Source organism: Hemibagrus wyckioides, linkage group LG13 (assembly GCF_019097595.1).
Source record: "Hemibagrus wyckioides isolate EC202008001 linkage group LG13, SWU_Hwy_1.0, whole genome shotgun sequence".
NCBI lineage: Eukaryota > Metazoa > Chordata > Actinopteri > Siluriformes > Bagridae > Hemibagrus > Hemibagrus wyckioides.
This window is the reverse complement of record NC_080722.1, coordinates 5,830,565-5,858,378: the sequence shown is the minus strand read 5'-3', so window position 1 is coordinate 5,858,378 and position 27,814 is coordinate 5,830,565. Positions and strand designations below refer to the sequence as shown.

The window sequence follows — 27,814 nt, the reverse complement described above, 5'->3', positions numbered from 1 at the left end:
TCTCCTCCTCCTCTTCCTCCTCCTCCTCCTCCTCTTCCTCCTCCTCCTCCTCCTCCTCCTCTTCCTCCTCCTCCTCCTCCTCCTCCTCGGGTTCATCATAAGACTTTTATAATGTGGCATACATCAAAATAAAAAAAAAAATCATAACCTTGTATAGTGAGTGAGCTCAAGCAACCAGTGTGTTTGCAGTCTACAGAAAACGAAGAGCACCACAGCACTGACCCGTCTGCTCCTCACCAAACTACAAACTAGTCTCATTCTGGTGTCGACATTCAATCTAGACACACAGCAGGAACAGCTGCCTCCATCTCTCTTTCCCTCTCCATCTCACCCTGACACAAATCACGCTGCATCCGGACCAGGCCTTTTTATGAGGATACGTCTCGCTCACATCCCTCCATCCGGGTTAAATTCCTCCTGTGGAGAGCAGAAAGGAGGAGGAGCAGTGAGGAGAGCAGGCCGAGGTGCTGACGGAGGCTGCTCCATGTGTGTGACCATGGAAGAGTGGATCAAATGTTGCAGTTGGACAGGTGCAGAGGTCGATCCTCCACTGATCCCGAGGGGCGACATGCTACCCGAATGTGGCTAGTGAACCCGGAGGCTTCTGCAACCACAAAAAAAGGAAGGGAAAATGTATCAGTGTTGGGGGGAAAAAAAGCTCCAAGGTCCAGGAAGAAGTGAGGAGATTAAAGGAGAAGTTCAGCCAAGAATGCAATTTTCACAAACGTACTCCACCAGCCAACACCCAGCAGTTTTCAGAGCACATGCTTAAATTGCACATTCATTTCACATCAAGATATTTAGCTCAATGGTGGCATTTAAGACTAAAAAATTAAATATGCAAATGAGATCAATATCCTAATGTACAAGTCCACTGAGGAATGAACATCAAACTGTGCACTGATTTAATTTAATTTAATTTAATTTTTTTATAATAAGCACAGTCAGAGATGAGCATGTGATGAGTTAGGTATATAGTTTGCACTATACTAAACATAACTTCCTATTTGTTTTATTAAAACTCCAGAGCAAAGACAAAAAGCAAACATTACACACTATGTACACTATAAGACCAAAAGTTTGTGGACACTTGACCATGACCATCCTCAGTTGCTGTTATTATAATAATAATAACAATAAAATAAAAATAAAAACAATAAAAAGTTGCTTCAGTCATCTCTTCTGGGAAGGTTTTCCACTAGATGTTGGAGCGTGGCTCCAATATCTACTGAGGAGGTCTGGGGTGCAGTCAGTGTTCCAGTTGATCCCAAAGGTGTTCAGTGGGGTTAAGTCAGAGCCAGGGTTCTGTCCAGGACACTTTAGTTCTTCCAGTCCAACCTTAACTTCTACACCATGTCTTTATGGAGGACAGGGGACTTGTGCACAGCTGCATTGTAACTCTACAGCACTTTCAAGACAACTGTGTGCGTTCTACTTTGTGATAAAAGTTTGAGACAGGACCTCAAACTGGGTGTGATGGTCAGGTGACCACAAACTTTTGCCCATATACACTATATTGGCAAAAGTTTTGGGACACCCCTCCAAATCACTGAATTCAGGTGTTGTTTTTCAGGAGCTGGGCTTGGCCTCTTAGATCCAGTGAAATGAACTCTGAATGCTTCAGCATACCCAGACATTTTGGACAATTTCATGCTCCCTACTTCGTGGGAACAGTTTGGGGATGACCCCTTCCTGTTCCAACATGACTGCACACCAGTGCACAAAGCAAGGTCCACAAAGACATGGATGAGAGAGTTTGGTGTGGAGGAACTTGACTGACCTGCACAGAGTCCTGACCTTAACCTGATGGGATGAATTAGAGCAGAGAGTGCGAGCCAGGCCTTCTCGTCCAACATCAGTGCCTGACCTCACAAATGCGCTTCTAGGAATGGTCAAAAATTACCATAAAACTTGTGGAAAGCCTTCCCCGAAAAATTGAAGCTGTTATAGCTGCAAAGGGCGGGCTGAACTCCATATTGAATTCATGTGCATGTAAAGGCAGACGTCCCAAACCTTTCATCTCGGAGTTTTTCCTTGCTGTCGCCTCAGGCTTGCTCATTAAAGATGTTAGGGATAAATAGTAACTTAACATTAAACATTTTTTTCTGTTTCTATACTTCTGTAAGCTGCTTTGAGACAATATCCATTGTTAAATTGCTACACAAATAAATTGAATTGAATTGAAATATATACTGTATTGTGCATATTTTTGTCCACTAAAAATACCAAAAATTTCATTATATTCGTGGATATGTTGGTAAATGCCAATCACCCATATTACAGTGTGTTCACTTCACAGCTGATTAACTTTTAATGACAGCTAAAATCTCAAAGCAAAGTCTAAACTGTGAAAGATCACATCCTAAGTAATGTGTGTGAAATATTTCATTATATGTTTCATTAGTTCTGGTTTCCATCATCTATATTTTAACCATATAGTACCGAGTTATAGAAGAGAAATGATGGAAAGATTGAAAATCACACTCTCCGGTATCTGAAGCATGAGGCTGGGTTTCCTTACGAGTCTGATTCCTCTCAAGGTTCCTTCATTATATCGTCTTAGGGTCACTTGTCACGTCTGGCTTGCTGATTATGTTGGTCCCCCTTCTGTTGCCAGAACAGCCCTGACCCGTCATGCACTGTGTATTCTGACAACAGAACCAGCATTAACTTCTTCAGCAATTTGAGCAACAGTAGCTCGTCTGTTAGATCGGATCACACGGGCCAGCCTTCACTCCCCACGTGCATCAATGAGCCTTGGCTGCTCATGACCCTGTCGCCGGTTCACCACTGTTCCTTCCTTGGACCACTTTTGATAGATACTGACCACTGCAGACCGGGAACACCCCACAAGAGCTGCAGTTTTGGAGATGCTCTGATCCAGTGGTCTAGCCATCACAATCTGGCCCTTCATCAAACTCACTCAAATCCTTACACTTGTCCATTTTTCCTGCTTCTAACATCAACTTTGAGGACAAAATGTTGACTTGCTGCCTAATATATCCCACCCACTAACAGGTGCCATGATGAGGAGATTCACGGCACCTCTCACTGCTCATAATGTTTTGCCTGATCGGTGTATGTTACTACTTTGGCCTTGACTGAATGATACTTTAATCAGATGTTAATGTAAAAAAACAAAACAAAAAAACTTACCACTAAGCAGCATGAACTGCAGTAATGGGTAAATAAAATAATTCAGCAAAACAGATTGAGTTATACGCTCATAAAACCACAAAAACATGAATGATTAAAACACATTTATTTTAAACACCACAGATTTTTTGTTTCAATATCACACGCAGGTGATTCATTTCTTCATTGAGGTCAGATGTAGACGTTACACATCAAGAGGTGTATACAGTATGTCGGACGGCGTGAAAGCCAACGCCAAGGTGCTCGCTCTCTCTCTGGAGTATCACAGAACCCGTTTCCACCTGGTAGGTCAGTGCTGCTTCTTGATTAAAGTAAATAAGGACTTCTGGAGTGGAGACTCTGCAGCAAACTGCTAGAACTCCTGAGAAAACGTCCAGGTTTTGCGAGAGAGCCTGATACAGAAGTCTCTTTAATTAAGGTTTATAAGGGAGGGAAGTGGACAGCCAATCAGATTACAGTATTCAGGATTCTGAAGTGTACAAAATGATTGTGATTGAAAGACAGCATGAACAATGAAAAACAATTAAAGCAGATCAGGCACTGAAAAAGAAACATGTTGAATAGCAACAAAGTGAACGTTTATGACATTGTCTGGTGTACTGACTCCTATATTCAATCACACACCGGATCATGTCTTAACCTGGTGGAAACATGGCTCAGTTGTTCCAAAGACGCTCCAACACTCCAGCACCAGTGGCAAAGGCAGGGTGAAACAGGCTGCAGTCATGACACAGATAAAATATAGCAGCGTGGCTGGCTCTGTTAGCATACGAATCACAGGATTAATGCATTTTTGGCTTTACATCTGAGCTGCAACTCAGGACAGTGCAGCATGACATGCACTCCGCATCTAATTTCCTAGAATTTTATTTTGGTAACTCAGAGTCAATGCTATAGTGGCTTCTGCTATTGTGTAGATGAACATTTAATTAAATAATTAACATATTTACACACTTTTCAATACCTGAGTGAGTCCAGGAATTTTATCTTTTTATCAACCGTATATATAATCAGACCTTTACTCGGCGTACGTTCTTCCTCTGATCGATCCGAGCTGCCATTCTCGATGGAAAAATAAAAATCAAGCTGATTTAAGAAGAGGAAGCGTGTAATGTGATAGCTTTCTCAGTGGACCCTGTTGGCCCCGCCTCCTCGGCCGGGCGTCTCTTCTTGCAGGTGAGTGCGAGGAGAAGCAGCATGGGCAGGTGCCAGAGGCTACAGAAGAAGAGCTTGCGGGCGCTCTGGCGTTCCCCACGCTGGTAGAAGCGGAAAGCCAGGTAGCTGATGTACAGGTTGATGGGCAGAGAGACGAGTGGGAAGGTCCAGGTGGTGACGTCCAGCACGGGTCCGAGAGCGGACAGGCCGATCAGGGCCAGGCTGTGGCGGAGTGCCACCTGCTTGCACAGGGTGGGGTGGGTGACGGACATCATGCGATAGCCACCGCGCGAGTAATCCTCTCGTAGGTTCCAGCTCAGGGAGTTGAAGTGAGGGAACTGCCATGAGTAGAGGAACGCTCCCAGCAGCAGAGCACCTAGAGAGCAGAGGAGAGAGAGGGAAAATGGTCAGATACATCAGAATAAATATCCATGACCCACAGTATCAAAGGAGGAAAGAGTGTGAAAGAGAAAAGAGATAATATAATAAAAATTCATATGCTCAAATTATAAACGTAGCAAATGAATTAGATACATGGCAACAATAAGACAACAATAGACACTGTCTAAAACGCTTACAATCCAAACTGCCTACATCACACCTGTCAGCCAATCAGAAACCAGCACTCTCATTTCATTAGCATATTTCCAAAGCCCAGTAATAAGCTAATGCCTAAAATGTAATACAAGCAGCCTAGGGACAAATAAAAATAAGTTATTAGACACATGAAGAAAAGACAATTCTCTCACTCTTCCTGTGCTAGAGATGAGAGAGATGGGACAACCGGGTTTGTGTTTCAGCTCCTGTGTTGGAGAAAAGCAGCAGCAGCAGAGCAGCGGCCTGGGCATGAGCACCAGAGCATGAAACGTTGCATCGCCCCCGTGTGTGTGTGTGTGTGTGTGTGTGTGTGTGTTCGGCTCTGCTTGTGTAAACACACGCGCAGCTTAAACCCTCTGGGAAAACAAGGGATCTGAAAGAGTAAGCTCATCTTTCCCACCACAAAGCACACAGCAATTAGCAACACAGGCGCTGTTTACGACGAGCCTCGTGTCGCCCTTTACACTGACCACCATTAATCACCATTTCTTTCCATTTAAATAAAAAATAAAAAACAATTTACTGTATAATTTGTAGAATTTTATCACATTTTATCACTTTTTTTTCCTAAATGAGTTTTTTAATCACTATTTTTAAATCTGAATTTAATCAGGTTTATATTCATAATTTTTTTCTTTAATTATCAATTTTTGAGTGCTGGTGAGCGACGGGACCGCCAATCACAGTAAAAGAAGCAGAACACATCACAACACACCGCCATGTTGACCATTCATATGAACTGCTGAGCCAGAGATGTACACACTTCACTAGAATCCTCCAGCTGGAACAGTCAGTGTTATGGTTTAAAAATAAATAACATAAAACTGAGACAAGTATCAGCTAAGTGCATAACCATTTTGAAAGTACTTCCTGTTTTGGGGAAAACGTTCCCAAAATGGGAGTCGGAGTCCTCGACGGAACAGTTTTTCCCTTCCGCAGCTGCTGATGTCATTAAACATGCAGTAAATGGGTGTGGTTTATGTTAAAGCCTCATGTCCAGATCATGGATGTTTGCACCACATGACACATTTCAGCTGTCTGCTCTCAACTTATGGCCGTCATGACACACTTGACTCGCAGCAGGCCAACACTTGTGTAATATGTACATACAAGTGTGTGGGGTCTATGTGTGTGTGTGTGTGTGTAGTATGTGTGTATTGGTCAAACCTGGATCGAGTGTGCCTGTAGCAGCGGTCCAGCCCATGATGGGTGGAATTGCCCCCACCAACGAGCCCACCCACGTGTTGGTGATGCTGAGCCGTTTCAGTGGCGTGTAACAACATGTGTACAGGAAGATGTTCAGAGCCCCCAGGAGTCCTGTGAGAGGATTCACAGCCACGGTCAACAAGGTCACACCAGGGATCCCACAGGCAAGAGCGAAGGATACAGCATGGAGGGGGCTGTGAGAGAGAGAGACAGAGACAGAGAGAGCAGGGGAGAGATATATGGGAGGAGAGACAGAGATAGAGTGACAGAGAAAGACAGAAAGAGAGTGAGAGAGAGAGAGAGATGAGGGAGAGCGAGAGAGAGAGAGAGAGAGAGAGAGAGAGAGAAGAGGAGAGGAGAGGAGAGGAGAGATTGAGCAGAGGAGAGACAGAGTGACAGAAGGATAGAAAGAGAGTGAGAGAGAGAGATGGGGGAGAGCAAGAGACGGAGAGAGAGCGCGAGCGACAGAGAAAGACAGAAACAGAGTGAGAGAGAGAGATGGTGAGAGCGAGAGAGAGAAATACAGAGTGATAGAGAAAGTTGGGATTAGACAGAAAGGTTGGGGGGGCAGATAGAGAGAGAGAAACGAGGAAGAGAGATGAGCGAGAGAAACAGAGAGAGAGAGAGAGCAGGGGAGAGACAGAAAGGAGAGGAGAGGAAGGAGAGAGAGAGAGGAGAGAGAAATGATTATTCATCTTAGGCAACTTTATTTATATTCAATTCATATGACATGGTGTAATACACACAGGATACAACCTCAAAAAAGGATAAATACCGGTAAATAACCTGAGAAATGAAGCGCATCTGCTGTGTGTGTGTGTGTGTGTGTGTGTGTGTGTAAAACAAAGGTTCAGGCGTGTGCTGCAGATCAAACCCTGCCTCACCACACTTCTACTAGTTAGGCACGTCCGCTAGCCCTTTTTTCTTCCCTTTCTTCATAGAAACAGCCGAAGCCTGGTTCAAATTCACAGCTTAAATACTCCATAAATTAAAGGGAGATCCAGATAGAGACCAAAGGAGGGAAAAAAAGAGCCTTAGAGCTGGAAATTCCACAGAACTGTGATTACTGCTCTTATAAGCGTTTTATGTGGTGCTTTTAAGCGGGTGTCTGAAGAGCGAGGGATCGGCGATCACCGATGGAAGAGAAGGCACTACGCTCACTTCTATACAATTCTATTGTGTGTACAGTTCCTTTAACAAGAGACTGGGACAATGCAGATTTACAGAAAGCAGATCCCTAATTAAGTTAAAAATAAAACAAAAAACATTTTAATCACATTTTCTGTTGATATTTCAGAACGTTGGCTTAACTTTTGTGAAATACAGGCATTTTATGTGGAAAAACATCTTAGTGTTTTAAATATTTAAGCAGGTTAAGTGATGGATTTATTTATTCATTGTTCTTTGAATGCCACGTCAGCGTCGGTGTCCATTTTCATAAGATCAAGGAAAGTAAAACAGGAATTTTTACAATATTACAGCAATAAAATCTTTAACCGTGTCAACTACAGCAGCAGCTATATAAAATCCTCATCTTTAATCCCCAAGGTTCTTTATCATTCAGTAGGAATGCCGGTGTAAGTCCTGAACGTCTTGTGCACTCGGTTCGAGTGCGTCAGGTAGTTTTTAGTGCATTAAACCTGCAGATATTTGCATTTCATTCATAAATAACGACACTATATTCATACACCAATCAGCCATAACATCATGACCACCTGCCTAATATTGTGTTGGTCCCCCTTTTGCTGCCCTAACAGCCCTGACCCATCGAGGCATGGACTCCACTAGATCCCTGAATGTGTGCTGTGGTATCTGGCACCAAGATGTTAGCAGCAGATCCTTTAGTTTGTGAGGTGAGGCATCTATAAATCGAACAGCATATCCCACAGACGCTCGACTGGATTGAGATCTAGGGAATTTGGAGGCCAAGGCAACACCTCAAACTGGTTGTTGTGATCATCAAACCATTTTTGCTTTGTGGCATGGTGCATTATCCTGCTGAAAGACACCACAGCCATCAGGGAATACTGTTTCCATGAAAGTGTATACATGGTCTGCAACTAGGTAGGTGGTACGTGTCAAAGTAACATCCACATGGATGGCAGGACCCAAGGTTTCCCAGCAGAACATTGCCCAAAGCATGACACTACCTCCACCGGCTTGCCTTCTTCCCATAATGCATCCTGGTGTTGTGTTCCCCAGGTGAGCAATGTACCTATACTTTTTTTTTTTTTTTAATATTTTGTCTATTTTTTTTAGCCAATTCCATGTAATTGCACATTTTATTTCCACTTTATTTTACTTTTTAAATCCCATGTTTCACGATCTTTAATTTGACTCCATTTTCATAACATGGACAGTCGTTAAAAGCATTCCACAGCCTGTTATAATGAGTACGATTGTGTATGTGAAATAAAATTGGAATTTGAAGGTGGGATTTGACAATCTGTAATTCTCAGGCTGAAAGCTTCCTTAGCAGCAATGCCTGCTTGTTCATTGCCAGACAAAATGCCAGATAAGTGATGGGAGAGGGGGGAAAAAAAAAAAGCATTATGAGTAATATTTTAGAAAAAGTCTTACTTTGTTCTGCTTTCATTATTATAGTGGAAACTTGAGAAAAATTATATAGAACAACTAGAAAGCCATGCTACATCTGGAGTTAACAGGATATGCCACTAAAGCACATTAAGATGGAGGATTATAAATTAAAAAATAAAATGAATTAATGAAATAAATAACAAACAAACAAATAAATAAATAGGTAAGAGCGTGTCTGGTATTCTGAAAAAGTGTTTAAAAAAAAAACAAACAAAAAAAAAGTGAAAGTCTTGCTTTGTGATTCTGAATAAAAGCAGCTAAAGGAGCCCTGGTCTTAATTTACAACTATTTATTAATTTAATAGTAAAGGTGGGTCGAGGTGATGGAGTTGCTCAAACATCAGCGACTGTTCTATTGGCCGATTCATAGTGCCGTCGCTGGAACCACTCAGGGTCCGATTGCATCTCCAGTTGGAGAATATTTGGACTCCTGATGCTGCTCCGGACACACGGATTCGGTTACGCCTCCAGCCACAACACTCGTAAAGAAGTTAGCCGGCTAATTCGATTTGAGCGGTATACTGATGTCCTTTTGTCCTGCACTAAATCTCATGGACTGCCTTCAATCACGGGCTTGGTTGAAGTTTCATAAAACAATTCCATAAAACATGTTAAACACTACCCTTACTCAACATACTGAATGCGTTCATGCTGCTTAAAGATTTGTAATATTACATGTGGAAAATCCATTTCCTCTCCTGCTGAGAGGAGGAAGAGGAGATGGTTACTCTAAATGTACCTTTTATTTTGGAAGGGTTTTAAACAACTTTGAAGCCGTATTAATCTTCACACATCCATCATCTGAGATCTCACAACAAGATAACTTAATAAAAGCGAGTCTTTAGTGACCATTTTGGTGATTAGTGGTCTCTGAAATACAAGAAACAACCTCCAGATCCAGAACATCACAGTAACTGTTCGGACCACAAAGAAAAAAAAGATAGCGATAATGGCTCCATCAAAGGTTTCAAGTCATGTTTTGCTTTTTATCACTGTTAATATCTGTGGCTTTTTTTTTGTTACAGATAATATTCAGTGAATATTAAGGCTGGGATCTATGACAAATTTTCCCTCTCAATTCTCACACGCATTTCGTTGATAAATGATATGCCTCACAATATACAGGCTGTCAAATTATTTCCCTTCAAATGCTTAGTGTTTATTTATTAAAAAAATCCCATTGCTGCTATTTTATTATGTCTACAAAAATGACTTCTTTTTTACATTAAAAAAGTTGTTTTTATATTTTAAATATTTAAGATTTTTAATATAAAAAATAAATTAATTACAAAATAAATTAGAGTAAAAAATTAAAAAAATCTCTATAAAATCTTCCATTTTATAACTTAAAAGATTAGGTACCTAATTTCACTTTAATATCAGCTATTTCCAATAAAATATTAATTAAAAACAATTAAATAAATAAATAAATAGATAAATAAATAATCAATTATTGAAATAAATAAATAAATAAATAAATATTTACATTTATCTGATTGCTATTATATCATATCGTGTCATAAGTGTCTTGATTTTTCAACCTTATCATGAGTTTCAGAGGTAAAAATGTTAAATAAGTCCTGTAACTAAGATCAGACAGCTGCTATAACAAGTGATGAGAGGAAAAAATTGTCTTTTTCTGGGATGTAATGCAACTACAAATGGATAAAAAGTACAAAGGTGTCTTTTTTTATTTTTAAATAACAAATGCAAAATTTATTTTTTTAATAGACACTTCAGGATATGATTAATTGACTTGGCTGAAGGGTGTACAAACTTTTGCAGTTCACTCTAGCCCACTAAAGGCGAGTAGTAAATGAGTACGGAACATATTACTGCATGATACGGAGTATCATTACAGCAGTCTGATGTAGAGCCGTGCTGAAGGACGTTCTCGGCTTGCACGCTGGTGTAACGTGGCTTCACGTGTCACTCCTCGTATCAGAGTAAAACTTCAAAGCTTCCGGAGGGCATGATGCTCAGGGCTGACACAACAAACACTTGACGAAATGTTTGTGTTTGAGGGAACAAACGGCTCGCTCCATGTCAAGGCTAATGGATCTAAGGATGGGTTTGAAAGGTGACGTTTGTGTTTGAAAGCGTGGCTTTGTTTGTTTAAGGGTGTCGGCTGTTCGTCTACCCGAGCTCGTTATATACATGCCGACTCTATGGCTGAAAATCTCAACAACAAGCCTTAAATCAATTGATTTCTATTGTACATCGAGTAAAAATTAGCTAACTGATGGAAATATTGTGAAATGCCATAGGCAGAAACAAACTCTCCGAGTTCTGGATGGTTCTAGCATTGTAAAGGTGTTTGTCTGAATTTCTCAAAGAACTCTGCATCCTAATTTCAAGAAGAGAATTCTAAAATGTTGAAAAATAAATCACACAACATAGGCTAATTCTAAGACCTTTCTAAGACGTGTGTCATCAGCCATATTGAATCACAAACTATAATGTGGTCTAGAGTAGTGTATACGTATGCGATTTGGGATACACCTGAGGGAAAAGGGATCTTCACTTTGCCAGTTCCTATGCAGACACAGAGAGCAGAACTTCCAGGCTTGCTTTTCAGAAAAATAAAAAGATTTTAACCAAGCTATGAGAATCTGATGACCACGCCATATTCTGTCTATTGACTCATCTGTGGCAAATTGTAGAAACAAGTAGAACAGTTGCAGCTTTATATATAAAAACAAACAAGGCTTTGGAGTAGAACTCTGTTATAAAGCTACAACTTTTAGGAATCCAAAAATCCAAAGCAAACCTAGGCTGTAGAGTTCTACACCTACAATCTTTAGGGATGCATTTTAAACGGAATGCCGCCAAAAAAAATCGGTCATAAAGTTGCCTTCACGGATTTAGCTTCCAAGTACATTTCCCAGGAGAGATGTTCGAGCTTAACTTTGAAACCTGGAGATTAACAGACGCCAGTTATCAGCCATCAGCTCGCGTCTTTATCGGCGCTCTGAGAAACGCTTTGTCACTGAAGCTGGAGGTGTTTTCACACAGCTGCTCTGGATCCAAACTACAGCTACAGAACTACTCAACCCTGCTGTGTTGACTGTGAGAGACAAGTAAATGAGCCAACACACACAAAAAAAAAGCATAAGTGAGTCATCTTGAGCATTCCGGCACATGATCCTACAGTGTGAAACGTGTTTGCGTGTGTATTCACGAACAATACGCATGCACTGAGCAGAGGGATTAACTAGCGGTTTGGGTTGATCTGTTTGGATTCACTTGACTGCTAATCTTTACCTTGTCATGTTGACTGATTAGCTCTTTGTTGTGGAAAGTGACTCAAGCGTAGGTCAGGGGGCTTTTTGCTATCAGAATCTACTAACAAACCTGATTAGCGACCAGCAAAGGCTGTTAACCTCGAGTGCGTGTTTACGCGGCTTTACGCAAGCAGCGATATTAGCTATATAACGGTGAACGGAATAACAAAAATACAGTGTCTACCAACAATCTAGCATCTGATCACAGTGTAAGACACACAACTGCACTCGACTTGAGATGTATGGAATAAAATCGTCTCCTAAAATCACGTGTCAAATTAAAAAAAAAAGAAAAAAAAAAAAGGCTATTTTAACATGAATATGGCATTAATATATGGCATGCCATCATATCAGACCCCGAATGCAAGAGGAGACAGCAGCAGGTCAGTGACGGCTCAGGCACCTGGATCAGGTTCCGCAGGACAGGTGTGTGAGCGGCCATCAGTAGATAAACGCTGGCATAGGGCCGCTAATACAGACAGGCTCAACCTTATCCAGACATTACACCGCCTGAGGTCTTCAGAGTGTAAAAAGAGAAGCCGACGGCAGCAAGCTGACCTTAGCAATGTGTCCAGACTCATAGTTTATTCACAACCTACTTATTATAACGAGAGCCCCGAGAGCAAAAATGACATTGGCTGTGAAGGTTTAACAATGGCAGATGGGTGAACAAGAAAAGTGAAATTACGGTACTTATCAAAAAGCATGACCAGATGCACATGCTATTTTTGTCCGTTTTTGAAGGGCATACATGCAGACTATGACAAATTAAAGGAAAAGCTACAATGCATGCATCTTGGCATTGATTTTCAAAATCCCTAGAACTGCAATCCCTTTTAGAATGGTGTTGGACTGTGTTGTCAAAAAAAAAAAAAAAAAAAAAAAAAAAAAGATGCTCCAAAACTTAAAACTGTTCAATGTGGATGAGATCTAGTCTTAAGGACCTGGAAAACATCTTTATAAACCAATTAAAAGAGTCCTGTGTGTGAGGGGGTGGAATCATTCTGTAAGAGAACAGCCACAAGTCACACCCATCGGGATATAAACACCATCATAGAATAAAGAAAGAAGACAAGAAGCTATGACAAGACAAGAAACTATGTCCTGTGGCAGAATAATTAAACAATACAAATCCCAATCCAGGGCTTTAAAATTCAGTAGAACTCACCTTATTTGTCCTCGGACCAACGGTCTGTTTTTCGTACGGTTCATGTTGGAATCAAACGGCACCTCGAAGTACTGTGGAAAAACAATGAGGGAAAAATCGGTCAGGACGACGATTAAGACAAGACACTAGACAGTAATACAAAGTGATGAGACAAAATGTGAGAGCCTTTATCCAATAAACTAGTGGTCACACACTGATCAACTCATAATGCTTTCACATACTGAAATAATGTGGAGGAAAGACACAGCAGCTTTGGAAACACTAGTTCATGGCAGGAAATGCAAAGGAATGCTTTAAATTGTGTTCATTTAGACTTGAAGGCTGCAGAAACCATGTAAGCAAAAAAGTGTTGTCATTTCCTTGACAGGAACCCTTTGTCCTCTGCCAAAATACAAACAAGAAGGCTTCAGAAACAAGACACTTATCCCTCAATGCCAAGAGCAAACATCTGTTCCCACCACCATTCTGTCTCACACCAGTGAACGAGAAGTTTATTGAACTGGCACAAACTGAATCAATGGAAAAAAAACTGGATCAATCGGCCGGTCTGTGGACTCATCAATGCTGCACTTACTGTGGGAGAATCGCTACAGAGGCAGAACGCTGCGAGCGATGCATAGTCAGACAGTTACATGTGTGCATGTGGGGTTCTCGGTGGTGCATAAGGGGACGATTATGACGAAAAACTGCTTATTCCTTTTGTTTTATGGCCTTCTCCTGGGGAGTCTGCTTAAAAGCCACCCCTGGGAAACCACAATGTGTGGCTAAAATGCAAACACATGGGGTGTCTGAAGCCAGGAACTAGTTAATCTCGGTGTGCAAGTCCACACCTAATGAACAAAACAGATAGCAGACTATTTCAACCAGTGAATCCCAGGATGAATTACACATGAAATACAGCTCATATAAAAGAACTAATAAACAGTTAACCCACTTTTCTTTCCCCCTCTTTAATTTACGGTCACACATAGGAGAAGGATCTGTGGTCAGGAACAATTTACACTGAAAGCGCATGTTTTTTCTTGTATGCACGTCTTGGAGAAATGAGACCTAACACTTTGCCATAGAAAAGATGATGAGATATATGACAAGTGTTTGCTGCCATAGGTATTCTTCTGTAATTAACTGAAACCTTGAAAGAAAACTCCATCCAATAAGTTGCTTATTTATCTATTTATTTATTAATTATTCAAAACCACAAAATGTTCATTATTGTCTTTTTATTTATTTATTTAAACTTCATTCACCATCAATATTAACCACACTGCAAATACATGACCACCAGATGATGATAAAGGAATTTGTCCCCTGGTTCATATCCACCTAAAGAGAGCGATGCAGCAGCGCTTTAGCCTTTAAACCTGTCCAGGTCTCTCACCTCTTCATCTGTACACTCTGCTCAAACAGATCAACTACCAAATCTTCAAAGTTTGATGCTAATATGGCTGTTATGCCTTCATACTCATCATCCTGTAGCAAACTAAATAACCAAGCTTAGCCTCTGCCATAACGCTGTATAGTTGCTATGTATTGTGGAAGACCAAAATTTGTTCATTAGTAAAACATTAAAAGTGGCTGGAAAATGAAAATGGTGAAAGTCTCTTGTTCTTATTCGAAGCCAGACTGTTAACACTTGTGTTTTAGTTTTCATCTCCTATTAAACGTCACTGTGACTTGACTACCTGTTGATAGTGGTGTACTGGGATTTAGCCCTTGCTTCTTGCCACCTAAACAATAATACCCCCCGCAATGTTGTGTGATGGGTAAAAAACTTCTCATAATACAGCACCAACAAACAAATTCCACCAAAAATGCCCCAAATATTTCACCATGTTTAACGTATTTCAGGATGAAGTTTTCCTTTAACAAGAATGACAGGGATTGTTTGTCTGACATGTCACACAGATGGCTTTAAATTGTATAAGCAAGCCAGCACAACTTCTCGAAAGGAAAAAAAATGAACAGTGACAAACACGTCCAAGAGGTGACACTGGAGATTGATGGTTTTTCATTTTCCCCTCAACAGGCTTTGGCAGCTCCATCCAACATGGACCGATGTCATCCGAGATGACTCGGGGAAGCTAAAGCCCAACATCTGCTGTGTAAAAGTGCAGTGTAGGATCTGCAAAGCCTCAGTTTTATTCTTTCAGCCATTAGAGGCATGGGGCAGGACCGCAGCAGCTGCGGCCCACGCTGAGGGAGCTCAGTTTGAGGGCCGAGGTGTTAATTCTATTTCCTGGGTCAGAAATCGCGTCAAGAGGTCGGAAAAAGAAATGGGGTGAGGGTTCTGGCTCGGGCTTGATCCTCAGGAGTGCTGGCCAAGCTCTAATAATGCCTTTACTTGAAGAAAAAGGCTCAAGGCCTGAATGCTGATGTGTCCATGGTGGTTTTGGAAAGAGCGCCTAGCCCTAATAGTATGTAAGCATGTGTATTACCAGCATCTGAAATATTTGAGAAAAAGCAATAAATCTGCACTGGGTGGCTCAGTAAACCCAAAAGACATTAGTGTTAAATTAGGTATGGGAAGGAGTACAGACCATCTGACTGTAACATAACGAGCCAATTCAACTGGTAACTTCAAAATATTTTGAGAACAAATATGGCTTTCACACTTTGAGCAAATAGCCCCAAGTTCAGGGGAGGGAAAATAAAATCAAAATCAAAGTGTGTGGTACGTTTGGTGGAGTGTGAAAGCTGTATTTAAGCCTGGAAACAGTCCAGACGCCACCACAGATCCTTGGGTCCTCTTGAAAACAGTGGTCTGGGGCACAATTCGTCCCCATTGGGGTGCGATCTGCATCATGTTCAGAAGCTATCCACTCTTGGCACTGCAAAGCATGTAATGTGATTGGATGTCTACTTACGTCATGTTTCAGGGATTCTTAAGTGTGGGGAAAGGGTTATGTTCAGCGGAGGAGATGGAATGCCTGATTGATATCTAAAAACTTTCATAGGGCTGGAGTGCTGTAATTTGGGGTGCGAGATCTTGCAGTGAAGAAATAGTAAAAATAATAATAATAATAATAATAAATAAATAAATAAAAATAAAAAAGTAGAGCTTTTGTCTTACAGCTTGGCTAAAAACATTATTTAAAAAAAAAATGAAAAAATGAAATAAAAAAAATTAAATTAAATTATTAAACATTATTAAAGAACAGTAACTCGTTACGGTATTCCTGCAGATTTGTTCGTCACTTCTAGATCGGTGGTAACCAAAAAACCACACAACCCTCACTATGCCTACCAGTTTGTCAACCATAAAAGTGATAAATTGTGCAAATGATCCCCAAAGAATTCTTCTAGCAAGCAACTTTGTTATAAGCCGAGCCCAGAATCAGTCCTGGGTGTGGACTAAAACTTTCAGAAAAAATAGGAAAACTCCTTTGCTGCTTTCAAACAAAAAATGCACTACAATACTAATTAATTAAAATCCAATAGAAAAAATATTATTACTTATTCTCATCAGTGAATATATTGGGCAAAATAAGGTAATAGAGGCAAAGGCAAAGTATTTTGTTCAATATGAGTTTCCAAACCTAATAGGTGGATAATTGAGATATACAAGTTGAGTGCTTCAACATTTAAATAATAAATCAGTTAATGGAAAAAAATAAAGCAGTATGATGCATGTGAAGGTCTCATGCTTGGATGCCAACATGACTGTTGGTTGGCAGCAAATGAAGAATGAGCAGTGTGTGACAATACAAGCCACAGAAAAGCAAATTTATGGAACTTTTGAAATGAGCATGGCTCCATTAGAGACTGAAGATGTAAGAAAAACAGCTGGATTGCAGCTCAAGCATTCTGCTATTTTCTGAGCTAGACAGAAACTCTAAGCATCCTGGCAGTGTGTCCTCTCACTTTGTCCATTCTCATTCTTGCCTTCAGTCATTTAAATGTATGGATCATCTGGTTCAGATCATCATTCACTCAGACTTACTGTCGTTCCCCTTAAAGCTATTCCATCTACACAGTACTCCCAAAAGCAAGGCCTTGAGCTTAGGACTGGCCATTTTTTAAAAGTCTATAAGAAAATGATCTTTACTAAGCCTGAGACAGAAACTGATGAAGTACGTGTCTCTTCTTATTTGATTTTCAGCTAGCTTGAAGGGAAACAAATGTGTGTACATATGCAGTGGAGCCGTCAACTTGATGAAAAGCTGATTGATCAATGTGACAAGTGTGAGCCAAGTGTAGATATATTCTGCTTAAAATTGCAAGCACATACACGCAAAATAAAGAGCATCCAAGAACAAGCTGTAGGACGTAGTCTGCAAACAACGTAACCATATATGCTGTGTTCACCTGGGTCTTCATATCGACCAGGTGATCAAACAGAAAGAGAATTTGTTGCTCAAATAATTCATTTACTTTATAACAAGAGAATCCATCAATCCATCACAGATCCCACTGAAGTCATAGAACAAGCCCATGGAAAGTCTAAATCTCTTTGTCAACCATACAGACAAAATTCCTCGGATGTACATGCTAGCGAGCATAAATAAAGTTCACAACAACTGTGTACATTTGACCACCTGGCACATAGCAAATACATCAACAGGATCTGGAAGATCTAAACACCAAGTGTGGAGACACATCTCCATTCACACAAGCTCAACATGAAATGATCCAAGAGTTTAAATCAACAAAAAACAAGGATCAACAATCTAGAGCTGTAACCAATCAAAAGCCAGGTGCAGGGACCAGTTTCTGGAGTTTCATGGGTAACAAACACAACACTTTCCTGATGTGTTTCCAAGGTTCACAGCAAGCAGCAATCTGGCAACAAGGTCCAGATCATCTGGACATAAGATCAAATCAAAAAAGTCTGATACAGTGTGTGTGAACCAAAGCACTGAAGAAGAAAGCTTCCAGATCTGGAGTCTGTAGAGTGAAGTCCAACATGCACAAGAAACAAGAAGAAACCAAATCAGTGGAAAATGGAAGTGATTATACTTTAAAACATGCATGTTAGATCTTTACAGACCCAAACCCCACTCTCTGGTAGTCAGCTGTAAGCACAGATCCCATCCACCTGTTAACAGTTGTGAACAGGATAGAAGCAGATGTTCCATCACTCAACCAACATGTTGACAAATGCAGTAATCAATCACAATGAAACTCTGGCCTGGTGTAAGCTTTTATATACTGATTAGTCATACAATATATTGCCAAAAGTTTGTGGACACCAGGCCACTTCTGCTTTTCAAACACCCTCCTTTGCATTTATAAAAACCTCTAATCATTTGGAAAAGGTTTCCACTAGATATCTTCTAGTGTGGATGTGAAGATCTGGCCATTCAGCCTCATGACCATTAGTGTTGTCAGGTTTTGGTTCCACGGTACAACAAAAAAAGACTTCCTATAAGATTATGTGCTTCTAACTTTATGGCAACAGTTTGAGGAAGAATCTGATTGTCAGGTGTCCGGATACTTTTCTGCCATTTGGTGGAAACTTTAAGGGAAGCAAAAGCACCGCTTTATAATAAAAAGAAGACAAAGGACAAGACTCAACCTTGGTATTCTATATGATTTATATTTATATGATATATATGATTTTGCTTTCACACTGACATCTGTGGTTTTCATGGTTAAATAAAAAGGATATGATTGGACTGTTACCTTAAAAAACCTTGATTAAAACCTGTTACCTTAGGATATTTAGCCTATTAGACAATAGATATTAGTAGAAGACTACTGGCCAATGCCTACAGTGGACATGAATTTGTGTTTAAATACAATCAGACTATATTAACCGAACCATATGTTTGGTGCAATCCAGCTACAACACTGCTACAAGATCACCAACCTCCTCCATCCCTCTCACCACCATGAGGTCCATAAAAGTTACAAACCTTGAGCAAGGAACAAAAAACACAAAAATGGACTGAGAGCCAGTGGGAAAAGTGTGGTTCAGGTTTCTGGTGCCAAAAAGAAAAGAATTCTTTGCAGGGGAAAGGTACAGTAAACATTCCTTAAAGGGATCAGGCCTTCTCATAACAGTGAGTTCACTAATGAACCCGTCTCCTTGTGTTCCATACAATAAAAAAAGAAAATGGGAAATTATCAGCGCTCCCGGCTAACTTCACAGGCCAGGAGTCAAATGATGTTAGACAGTCTCTCCCAGCACTTTTGAACTTTTGATCATTTATACAGAGCTCTCCCTTGAGCCTGGGAGCACTGCTGTAAACAACCTGGCAGAGGGTCAGCTGGCATGCTGACAAGCCTGATTAATGGTTAGATTGATGTGCTAAACAGCCGACATGCTAATAAGCCAATTACTGATGTCCGGGAACATGTTATCGTTAAGTCGATGTTAATCGATGTGTGTAGCCATCGCCAAAGTTCAGCTTAAATTAACATCAAGGAATGGAATATGCATGCAGAACAACTGCTGTCATATAGATACAAATGACAGGAAAAAAACCCTGTATTTGAATAATTTGACATGTTCTTCTGGCTTCTTTCTTGTTCTACTCAACAAGACAAAAGCTCCACATTCCTCAACATGTCCCATTTTCTCACCCTTGCCTCTTGATCTGGTTCCAGCTGCAACATTTGCAGATGTTTTCCCCGCACTTGCTCGAGTTAGGACAACATTAGCATATGTTTCAGGATGACGACACAAGATAGATCACGGCAGTCTGTGCTGGTCGGGAGCTGGACCTGAAGGATAAGCGGTGTTGCTTTGGGGTTCATGGGGTTAGGAGACTTGCATGGGAGAAGGGAAGCAGTTCTTCATCCTTAACCTGGATGTCATCTTAAATCACTTGGACCATCTCTTAGAGTAAGCCATGTTACGCTTTCTCACCAAAAACAGACTGTTTGGCGGTACTGTAGGTAGCACAGCCATGCCGTCTCTATAACTGCTCAAGCACATATACAACTCTCATAGTTCATAGCACAGCTTCCCAAACTGGTCCTTTAATACCCTGTGCACTGCATTACTTGGTTATCCAAACACATCTGTTTCAAATTACTAGCTTATTAACAGCCTTCCTAATTTGAAGTGGGTGTTTAAACAGGAAATGTGGAGAACAGGGGATACCCCAGTTACTGGAATTTGGAATCCAGGACTAAAATAGCTCTGCTTTGCTGTTCTGGCACTAATTTGTTGGTTGGTGCTGTATTTGTATCATTGCCAGAAAAGTTAGTAGCTGAGTGCTGTACACTTCACAGGTTTACTTTGACATCATACGCTGACTTACAATGCTGAGTCACAGCCGAGATCCAAGAAATGAGGAAAGTGATGGTTTAGAGGGCATAATTAGCATGAAGGCTGTAGAAACTGATCTGTTTGCAAAAATTTAAAGAAACAAGAAGCTGACCACACTAAAGGACTCATCACTCTTTTTAGGTAGACATGAAGCAATGGCGAAATCCCACTGGCACCCCTCCGTAACAGCAGGTAGTCGAACAGCATTGTGGGTAATGCAGAAAGCCACTAGCCATAGTGAAGTGGCCCAACATCTCAATAAAATAATCAATGCACTTCTTTATATTGTAAGCCCTTTGAAAAGCATGTGGTGCAAGGTGGGGGTTTTTTCTCCGGCAAACACTATTGAGTCAAACATTGTTCAGTCTGCTTTTAACACAAGAATTTTAGAACATTTTTCATTCTCAGACTATAATAAGAGTTCTTCATGTGCCACGAGACAGCCCTGAACATGCAATGTGTATAGTGAGGTCTTTCCTAAGAGCCCCATTAATCACCAATCCACCGATCAGCCCAGTGCTGAAGTCTCTCTCAAACAAAACACAGACGCCAATTAGGTGATACCATTATTTTCACTCTCGAGGTAAACACATCCATTGCGCTAAAACGACAAGTTCCTTTCTGGGAGAAAGCTCCAGTTGTGTGTGACAAACCCTGATAAGTCTGCTGGCTTTTTAATGAGAACATTCCGAAGCACTTTCAGATAACCATTACGGCTGTGTACACTGGACAAGTTCATGCCCGGTGTTTCACTGGATAAGCGAAATTATTATGAATCTTACGGGTAGGCGACAAGGATGTGGTCGGAAATCAGGGCGCTCGTAAAAGTGGTGGGAATGGAAGTTGGAAGCTGAAAGCTTGCTTGCTCAATAGGCAAAGCTGTCTCGTTTCAGCATCCACGAGGAGAACGTGATGAGTAAGCAGGCATGTTTATCCGACAGAGTTTAGATTATATTGGGATATTCCAGCTGTGCGCTAGAGGAAAAGGCTCGGGAGAAGTCGGAGTGTGGTCCTTTAAAGATAGTGCTGTGAAGTCATCGGAGATGTGGGTTGTTTTGAGACCAGCAGTACAAAAGATTCTAAAAGTAAATGAATATTTTGCAATGGTCCAATCACCAGAATTTACATCTAAATTCCAGATGCGGTTAGAAATATTCAAATGGAACACAAATGTAGGTTTAGACATCTTCCTTATGGATCATTTAAAGACGTCTGGATTTTCTTATCAGCACCCGCTCCATTTACAGACCAGTGTGATGGAAGGGTTTGCTGACGGAACCACTCCATTTTTACAACCCATTTCCAATCGGCATTTCAGCAAATGTGTTGCCCCACTAATCCCCCCCCAACACACACAGCACAATGTTATGTTACAGAAGCTCCTCTCAATGTGTAATCTTGCTTTCTCCCTCTTCATTCTTTATCTGCTGTTTTGAAGACGTGCTGAGACACGGGTCAGAAGCTTTTGCTTTTTTCTGCAAATCATATCGCTTTTTCTCAACAACCAACTTGTGCTTCAGATCCAAGACCCTGTCATACATTTGCATTCCGTAATCAGACTTCCAATTCAGTCCGTTGCCATCTTTAGGCCACCTGCGTACTCTGTACCGCAGACAACTGATAACATATACAAACATGCGGCAGACAGGACAAAGACGGGAGATAGCAGGAAAAGACATCTTCAAAGACAAATCCCTTTTAGTGTCTGCCATAAAGCAGGCTGGGCAGTTGATTGAGTCAACAGGGGATTTTTTATTTTAAAGGTGTGCAAGACAAGCCCAGATCAGCAGCAGAAGGCGTTACAGATGTGTGTGCATCATCTTCAGCAAAACTGTCACCAGCTGAGTGTAGTGACATCGCAGTAAAGTGTGTAAAGGAGAGGAAAAGAAAAGGCTGTGTGGAATAAAAAGAGGGAGACACCCCTTCATCCTGTCCAGCATTAAGCCAGCAATTATACAGCACGCTCTAATTGTGGTTTCTCAAATCCATATAACAGGCTTCTGAGATGCAGACCTTGTGGTCTCCTACCCTATTATTAGCTGTGTGCTAATGGATGAGGTACGGGCCCAGTTAAAAACGTGAGGCCTGCTCGAGCGGGGACCTCACATTAACCTAGACATAACGTGACGCAGAGCATCCGCATCCTCTTTGAGCTTTGAGGACTTGTAAAAGCACAACTGTGAAACAGAAAGATGAATAATCCATGTTTTAAGTAATGCAGGCACGAGCGGCAACAGATGGAGCTGGGGAGGCCTTTCGAAAGAGCTCGAAGACGTGTTAAGAGTTTCCTGTCATTCTGTGCTCTCCCTGGCTCCATGCTCTGGGCCTCAGAGAGCCCCCATGCTCATTTTTCCTCATCCCTCACTACAGCGCAGCCCTGTTAGCTCCTCCACCGGGTCCTCGGAGTGAGCAGTCAACCATCTGCCCGTAAAAAGGAGCAAAATGGTTCCTGTCAGAACATACGCAGGATACAGACAGGCTGAGATGAGGGAATGACCTGATGGCCACAAATAGCATAATACAAATGCCAGCCGAAGGACAGCAGCCAAGAAAGCCTGAACGAGAAGAAACATGGGGAATATTTCGATCAACAAAAACAAAAATATAGCACTTTCCAAATGACATTCCCTGGAATGTCTGAACCCCCACCTGGTGTCACAGACCTCAATAAACATATATTCACAAAATGTCATGCTTCAGTATGCTTTTTAAATGGACAGCTTCATCATCCGTTAAACTTTGTATCAGGGTTCTCTTCTATATTTCTCTTCTCAAATCAGATTGATCAAAATGTTTACTACTTTTAGAAGCATCAAATCTTGTAGAACAGCAGTATTTTCTACTGCATGACTAAATGACATCGTATTAATATGCTTGCTATGATCTGTTTTTGTAGTAACAACTCATTCACAGGGATTTCTATGGAGGATAATTCACGTCATGTTTTCTTAGACTAATAAACAAACTGAGAAAACATAAATCAAAGTATAATTGTTGGCACAGGGAAGCTTTTGGTGTTGCTGTAAGAATTAAAGTATAAGACACATGAAAATAATCAAAGAATTTAGAACTAACACCTTAAACCTAATAAATAAATAAACAAGTAAATAATTACATAAATAATTAGATGAAATTAAAATAAAAGAACCATTAGTTAGTAGGCAACCAGGTAAGTGAAATATGCAATTTTTTGGTGGACTTGTTAAATTAAACAAACAAGAATGACTGAATAAATAAATAAATAAATAAATAAATAAATAAATAAATAAGTGCTGTGATGTTCTTTTTTTCTCACAACCAGGCAAAAAAGAAACCTAACAAAAAAAAAAAAAAGTCCCAGACTTCTTTAACCAATGGTTGACAGTGGTAAAAGCAGGTCATTTTTTTTATGTAAGAAAATGTCAAAGCTGTCAGACTAGCAGGACTCTAGATACATTCAGTTGTAATGCATCTCTAATGAAGATTCATGAGAAGACAGATTCCTTAAAGTTTCACCTGAATAAACTTTAAATACTTTCTTCATAAACCAGTGACTGCAGCAGCATCCTAAACTCAAGTTCAGGACAGTTGATTTACTTAAGAAAGAGGGGATAAAAAAAAAGGAAATACCCGGAGGCTTGAAACACACTCGACATGAGCAGCTGTAGCACCCAAAACCATTAGCTTTGATTTGTGAAATTTTCAGAACACCATCTACCGTGGTAACAAATCAGTCAACAGGGGAGAAGAAGAAAGGAAAATGGATGTCAGAGCTCGATGCACTTGAGAAACCTAATCCTCAGATTCAACAAAAACAGGCCCTGAAAACTTGGAGCTTCAACTTTAAAAAAAAAACAAAAAAACAAGCAAACTTGTGTCTGGATGCATCACGGTAATGTTTTCCCAAACTACTGTTTCTGATCAGCCAAATCGTCTGTGCACTGCTACTCAGCTCTGGTAAGTTGGTAGTAAAAGCAGCTGTTCGGCGGCACACAAAGGCACGGCCACCATCGATCACTGCCACCCGCATTTCCACAACAAAGGACACACTGCTAACAAAGTGCTTCCGCTTCCTACACAGGATACGGCTGCCCCTGACTCCATCATCTTTTAATCCCAATAAGTGAGGGAGGAGTGTGACTTCTGAAGAACACAAACAGCAGAATAGGGAAGGGGAGGGGATGAAAAAAAGAGAGAGAAGCCTGGAACATGTATAGCTCCAGACGTGTATATGACAAGGTCAAATCCCAGTCTTGAAACGTATCAGGTTTACACTGGCTATCCATCTGGCTATAGATACAAAAAGAAACAGCGAAATGGCTGCGGCGCAAGACTAAGCCGTGTTAATCTGTTCGACTACTGGGCTGTTTTTCAAAAGGTTACTTCCTGACCTGCCAAGTTAATGACGGTTCAGAGCCATTCAGCCGAGTCACACCCAGTTACAAAAAAATGACATGCTTCACTGTTTTTCTGATGTTGATGTATTGTTGTGCGTAGCAGCCCATCCTCCTGTCACTCACACACATTAATCAGTAACTACACTGTCTCAGGATGCCGGAGACCTCTGGGCTAAGGCAGTCACGGTACACAGTAACCACAGACACAAATATTCTGCATGGCAACTATTCACAGTAAATGTTAGCAAATAAACGATCACAACTGATTGTTTTGTAGTATCAGGACCTCGTTATACTTGATCAGAACTAAGAGGAAAAACTTTAAAAAGCCGCCGCCCTTTCGTAAATCCTTTAAATGCGTCAGAGAATTTTAGCAGCCCATTAAACAATGGGGTGGAGCAAAAAAAGAGCAACAAAGGAAAATGCCTTGGTGTTGTCCATTTAAGTATAATGGTTATGCAGTGCAAAAGAGATAAGGATATCATTATATATATCTATATATATCTACAGAGAGAGAGAGAGAGAGAGAGAGCGAGAGAGAGAGGAAATCGTTTAAAAGCATGGTTCTTAAAATGACTTCCAGCTTGTCACATAGTCTTGAATATGAAACATAAGTTTAAATCCCTAAACACTGATTGCTTGCAGCTTTACGCTGACCAGTAAGAGAAAAGCAGCTGGATAAACTCATTTACACCACAGCACTGATGAATTATGATACTGACAGTACCGTAGTTCTGACTGCAAGGCAAATCAAAGCTTTCATAATCTAATACGCTTTAATTTAACAACTTAGACAGGGAACAGTATGGTCAGATCAATGCTTCAGGTACAAATATCTAGCATTTTTAAGGAGTCTCCAGTGTCCAGATGTTTCATCTACTAGTCATCTTTTTTTAAAACATGTAGAATAGATAGAAATAGAAAAGCAGAAGCTTTTCAAGAAGGTATTTCACTGATACCTGAACACAGGCTAGACTAAATCTGTACCTAAAACCTCCACAAACACACAAAGGTGTGTGTGTGTGCATGTGTGTGTGTGAGGAGAAACAGCTATAAACTGCATCGCAACATGACCCATCTTACACATGCTTAACAAAATTAGTTATTGGAAAAATAACCAAAATGTAGCTTGAAGAAACACTGCTTGAAAATGCACCCAAAAACTGAAGACATTATGGCAAAAATAAAATAAATAAATAAAATTCACTCAACAGCTTGCTAACACTGTTTGGGAAAAGCCCAAAGGCTGAGCAATGCTTTTCTTCCACTTAGCTTCAGGAGGACTCGAACAACTTGGCCCTTAAGTGTAGTGCTCGAGCCGTGCCTAGACTTTCAGGCGAGAGTTACTATTAGTGCACAAGCAAAGGGCTTGCGAAAGAATGCTTTTAAAGACATACCGGAATGTGCCTCCTCATTTCAGGGTGGACAAGAAAATGTGCAATTGCAAAGCTTAAATGTATGTAAAGCTGTCAAGACCTCTGGGCTAAAGCGGTCTTCATAAAGAGAGGCTTACCTTATAGCATCATATGAGAAAAACAGGTGGAGAGAAAAAAATCATGATAACAGCAGTTTGATAACACACTTGATGTTAGAGAGGAAAATTAGAGGACAGAGCAGAGGTACTTGCGTAAACGATACTTAGCAAGCTGAATGAAAACCATAATCTATAAGTTCCACAATAAATGTTCGAGAAAAAAAAAGAAATCTGAAAGACCGCTTCCTGCTACAGAAAGAGAACTTGCCAGCAAGCTTGACCCCTGTAACTGGAGGCTGTTAGGACATTCTTACTCACGGTGAAGCTCCATTTCATTTTTCACCAGTAATGGCCCTGACCACAAACAGCTCCAGTGGGTTAAAATTAACATTCAGCGCTAGCTTGCAGGCATGGAGCTAACAGAGCTGCTTTTGTTAATTAGACACGCATCTCAGAAGTAAATAGAGTGTTCCGATTGCCATTGAGCGTCACCTCCATCAAGTGATGGAGGGAGGGTGATGCACAAAAGGAGGCTCAGTAAACATCTACCTTTAACTGACTCGAAGTGGGGGGAAAGGCTGGAATTCACACTTTTTACAGCATCCTAATGCCTGCTCATATATTTAAGTCAACATGCAAATCCCCCTGAAAACCTAGCAAAGTATGTCTAGTGTCTTGGAAGAGAAAAGAGATACTGTTGTTTCCTTACGTTTGCATTATTAAGAAAATGAAAAGGTACCATTTAAAAAAAATAAATAAATAAAACTCAGAAATTGACAGTTAAGGCCTGACGGAATCCAGTGGTTAAGCTAAAGTTCTAATCTACACAAATCTCAAATACAAGAACCATTTCCAGGCATATCAACTGTTTAAACATACTCATTGCCTGATGAACCAACAATGTTAATGGTGAGGAAACTGGGTTAACACTGCAATCTCCTCATGTTGAGTTCCACTGTCAGTGTGCAACATATCCCCTTTGTAGATCAGATCACAGGGCGTTTTTTTTTTTTGTGGCAGTGCCTGATCCTTGCACAATGTGCCAAGAAACTGAACAAAGAGCTTAGCTTTCAGTTTGGTGAGGGGGTTGCTGGGTGCATGTTTACCTGGCCCCAAGAGACAGAATACGGTCAAGAGGTACCCTTGATCAAGGGAACAAAAGTAAAGGCAAACTAAGGAAAGTAAAATCTGAATATTCCGGTTATAACTGACTGAAAATGTCAGAGTAACAGGAGATAGGAGTGGAAAAAAAGGTGAGAGGGGATTAAAAATCCACCATCTACCGTTCTCAAGACGGATGTGTACAACAAAGGCCATGAACTTTTGCCTTGGGGAGTGGATCAGATTAACCCAGGAGGTCATGAAAGACAAGAGCGTGTTGCTCCGCTGGTATCACAGTATCCTCAGGGAGTCTGTCTCCAACTCTAGCTTCATCAAACAACAGAATATATATACTCACATGATTTTATGGGGGGAAAAGGTTTGGGCAGATACCTGTCTGCATTAAGTTTTCACCAAGTTTAGTAAAGTATGGTGAAGAAACCTTAGATCTCTAGAACCTGTAGATCTGGAGCCAGGTTCTTGA

The 27,814-nt window shown here is 40.7% G+C and overlaps 1 protein-coding gene across 1 annotated transcript in view; it reads right to left on the bottom strand.

Annotated features, from left to right (window-relative positions):
* Nucleotides 1–3,253: 3,253 nt before the first annotated feature.
* LOC131363520 (protoheme IX farnesyltransferase, mitochondrial) overlaps nt 3,254–27,814 on the bottom strand; it is a 43,279-nt gene continuing 18,718 nt past the window's right edge. Inside the window, exons 5-7 of the mRNA XM_058406141.1 lie at nt 13,164–13,234; nt 6,076–6,308; nt 3,254–4,687 (exon numbers count right to left, since the gene is read on the bottom strand). Coding sequence (XP_058262124.1) covers nt 4,248–4,687; nt 6,076–6,308; nt 13,164–13,234 — 744 coding nt within the window. The 3' untranslated portion in view covers nt 3,254–4,247. The remainder of the gene's footprint in view (nt 4,688–6,075; nt 6,309–13,163; nt 13,235–27,814) is intronic.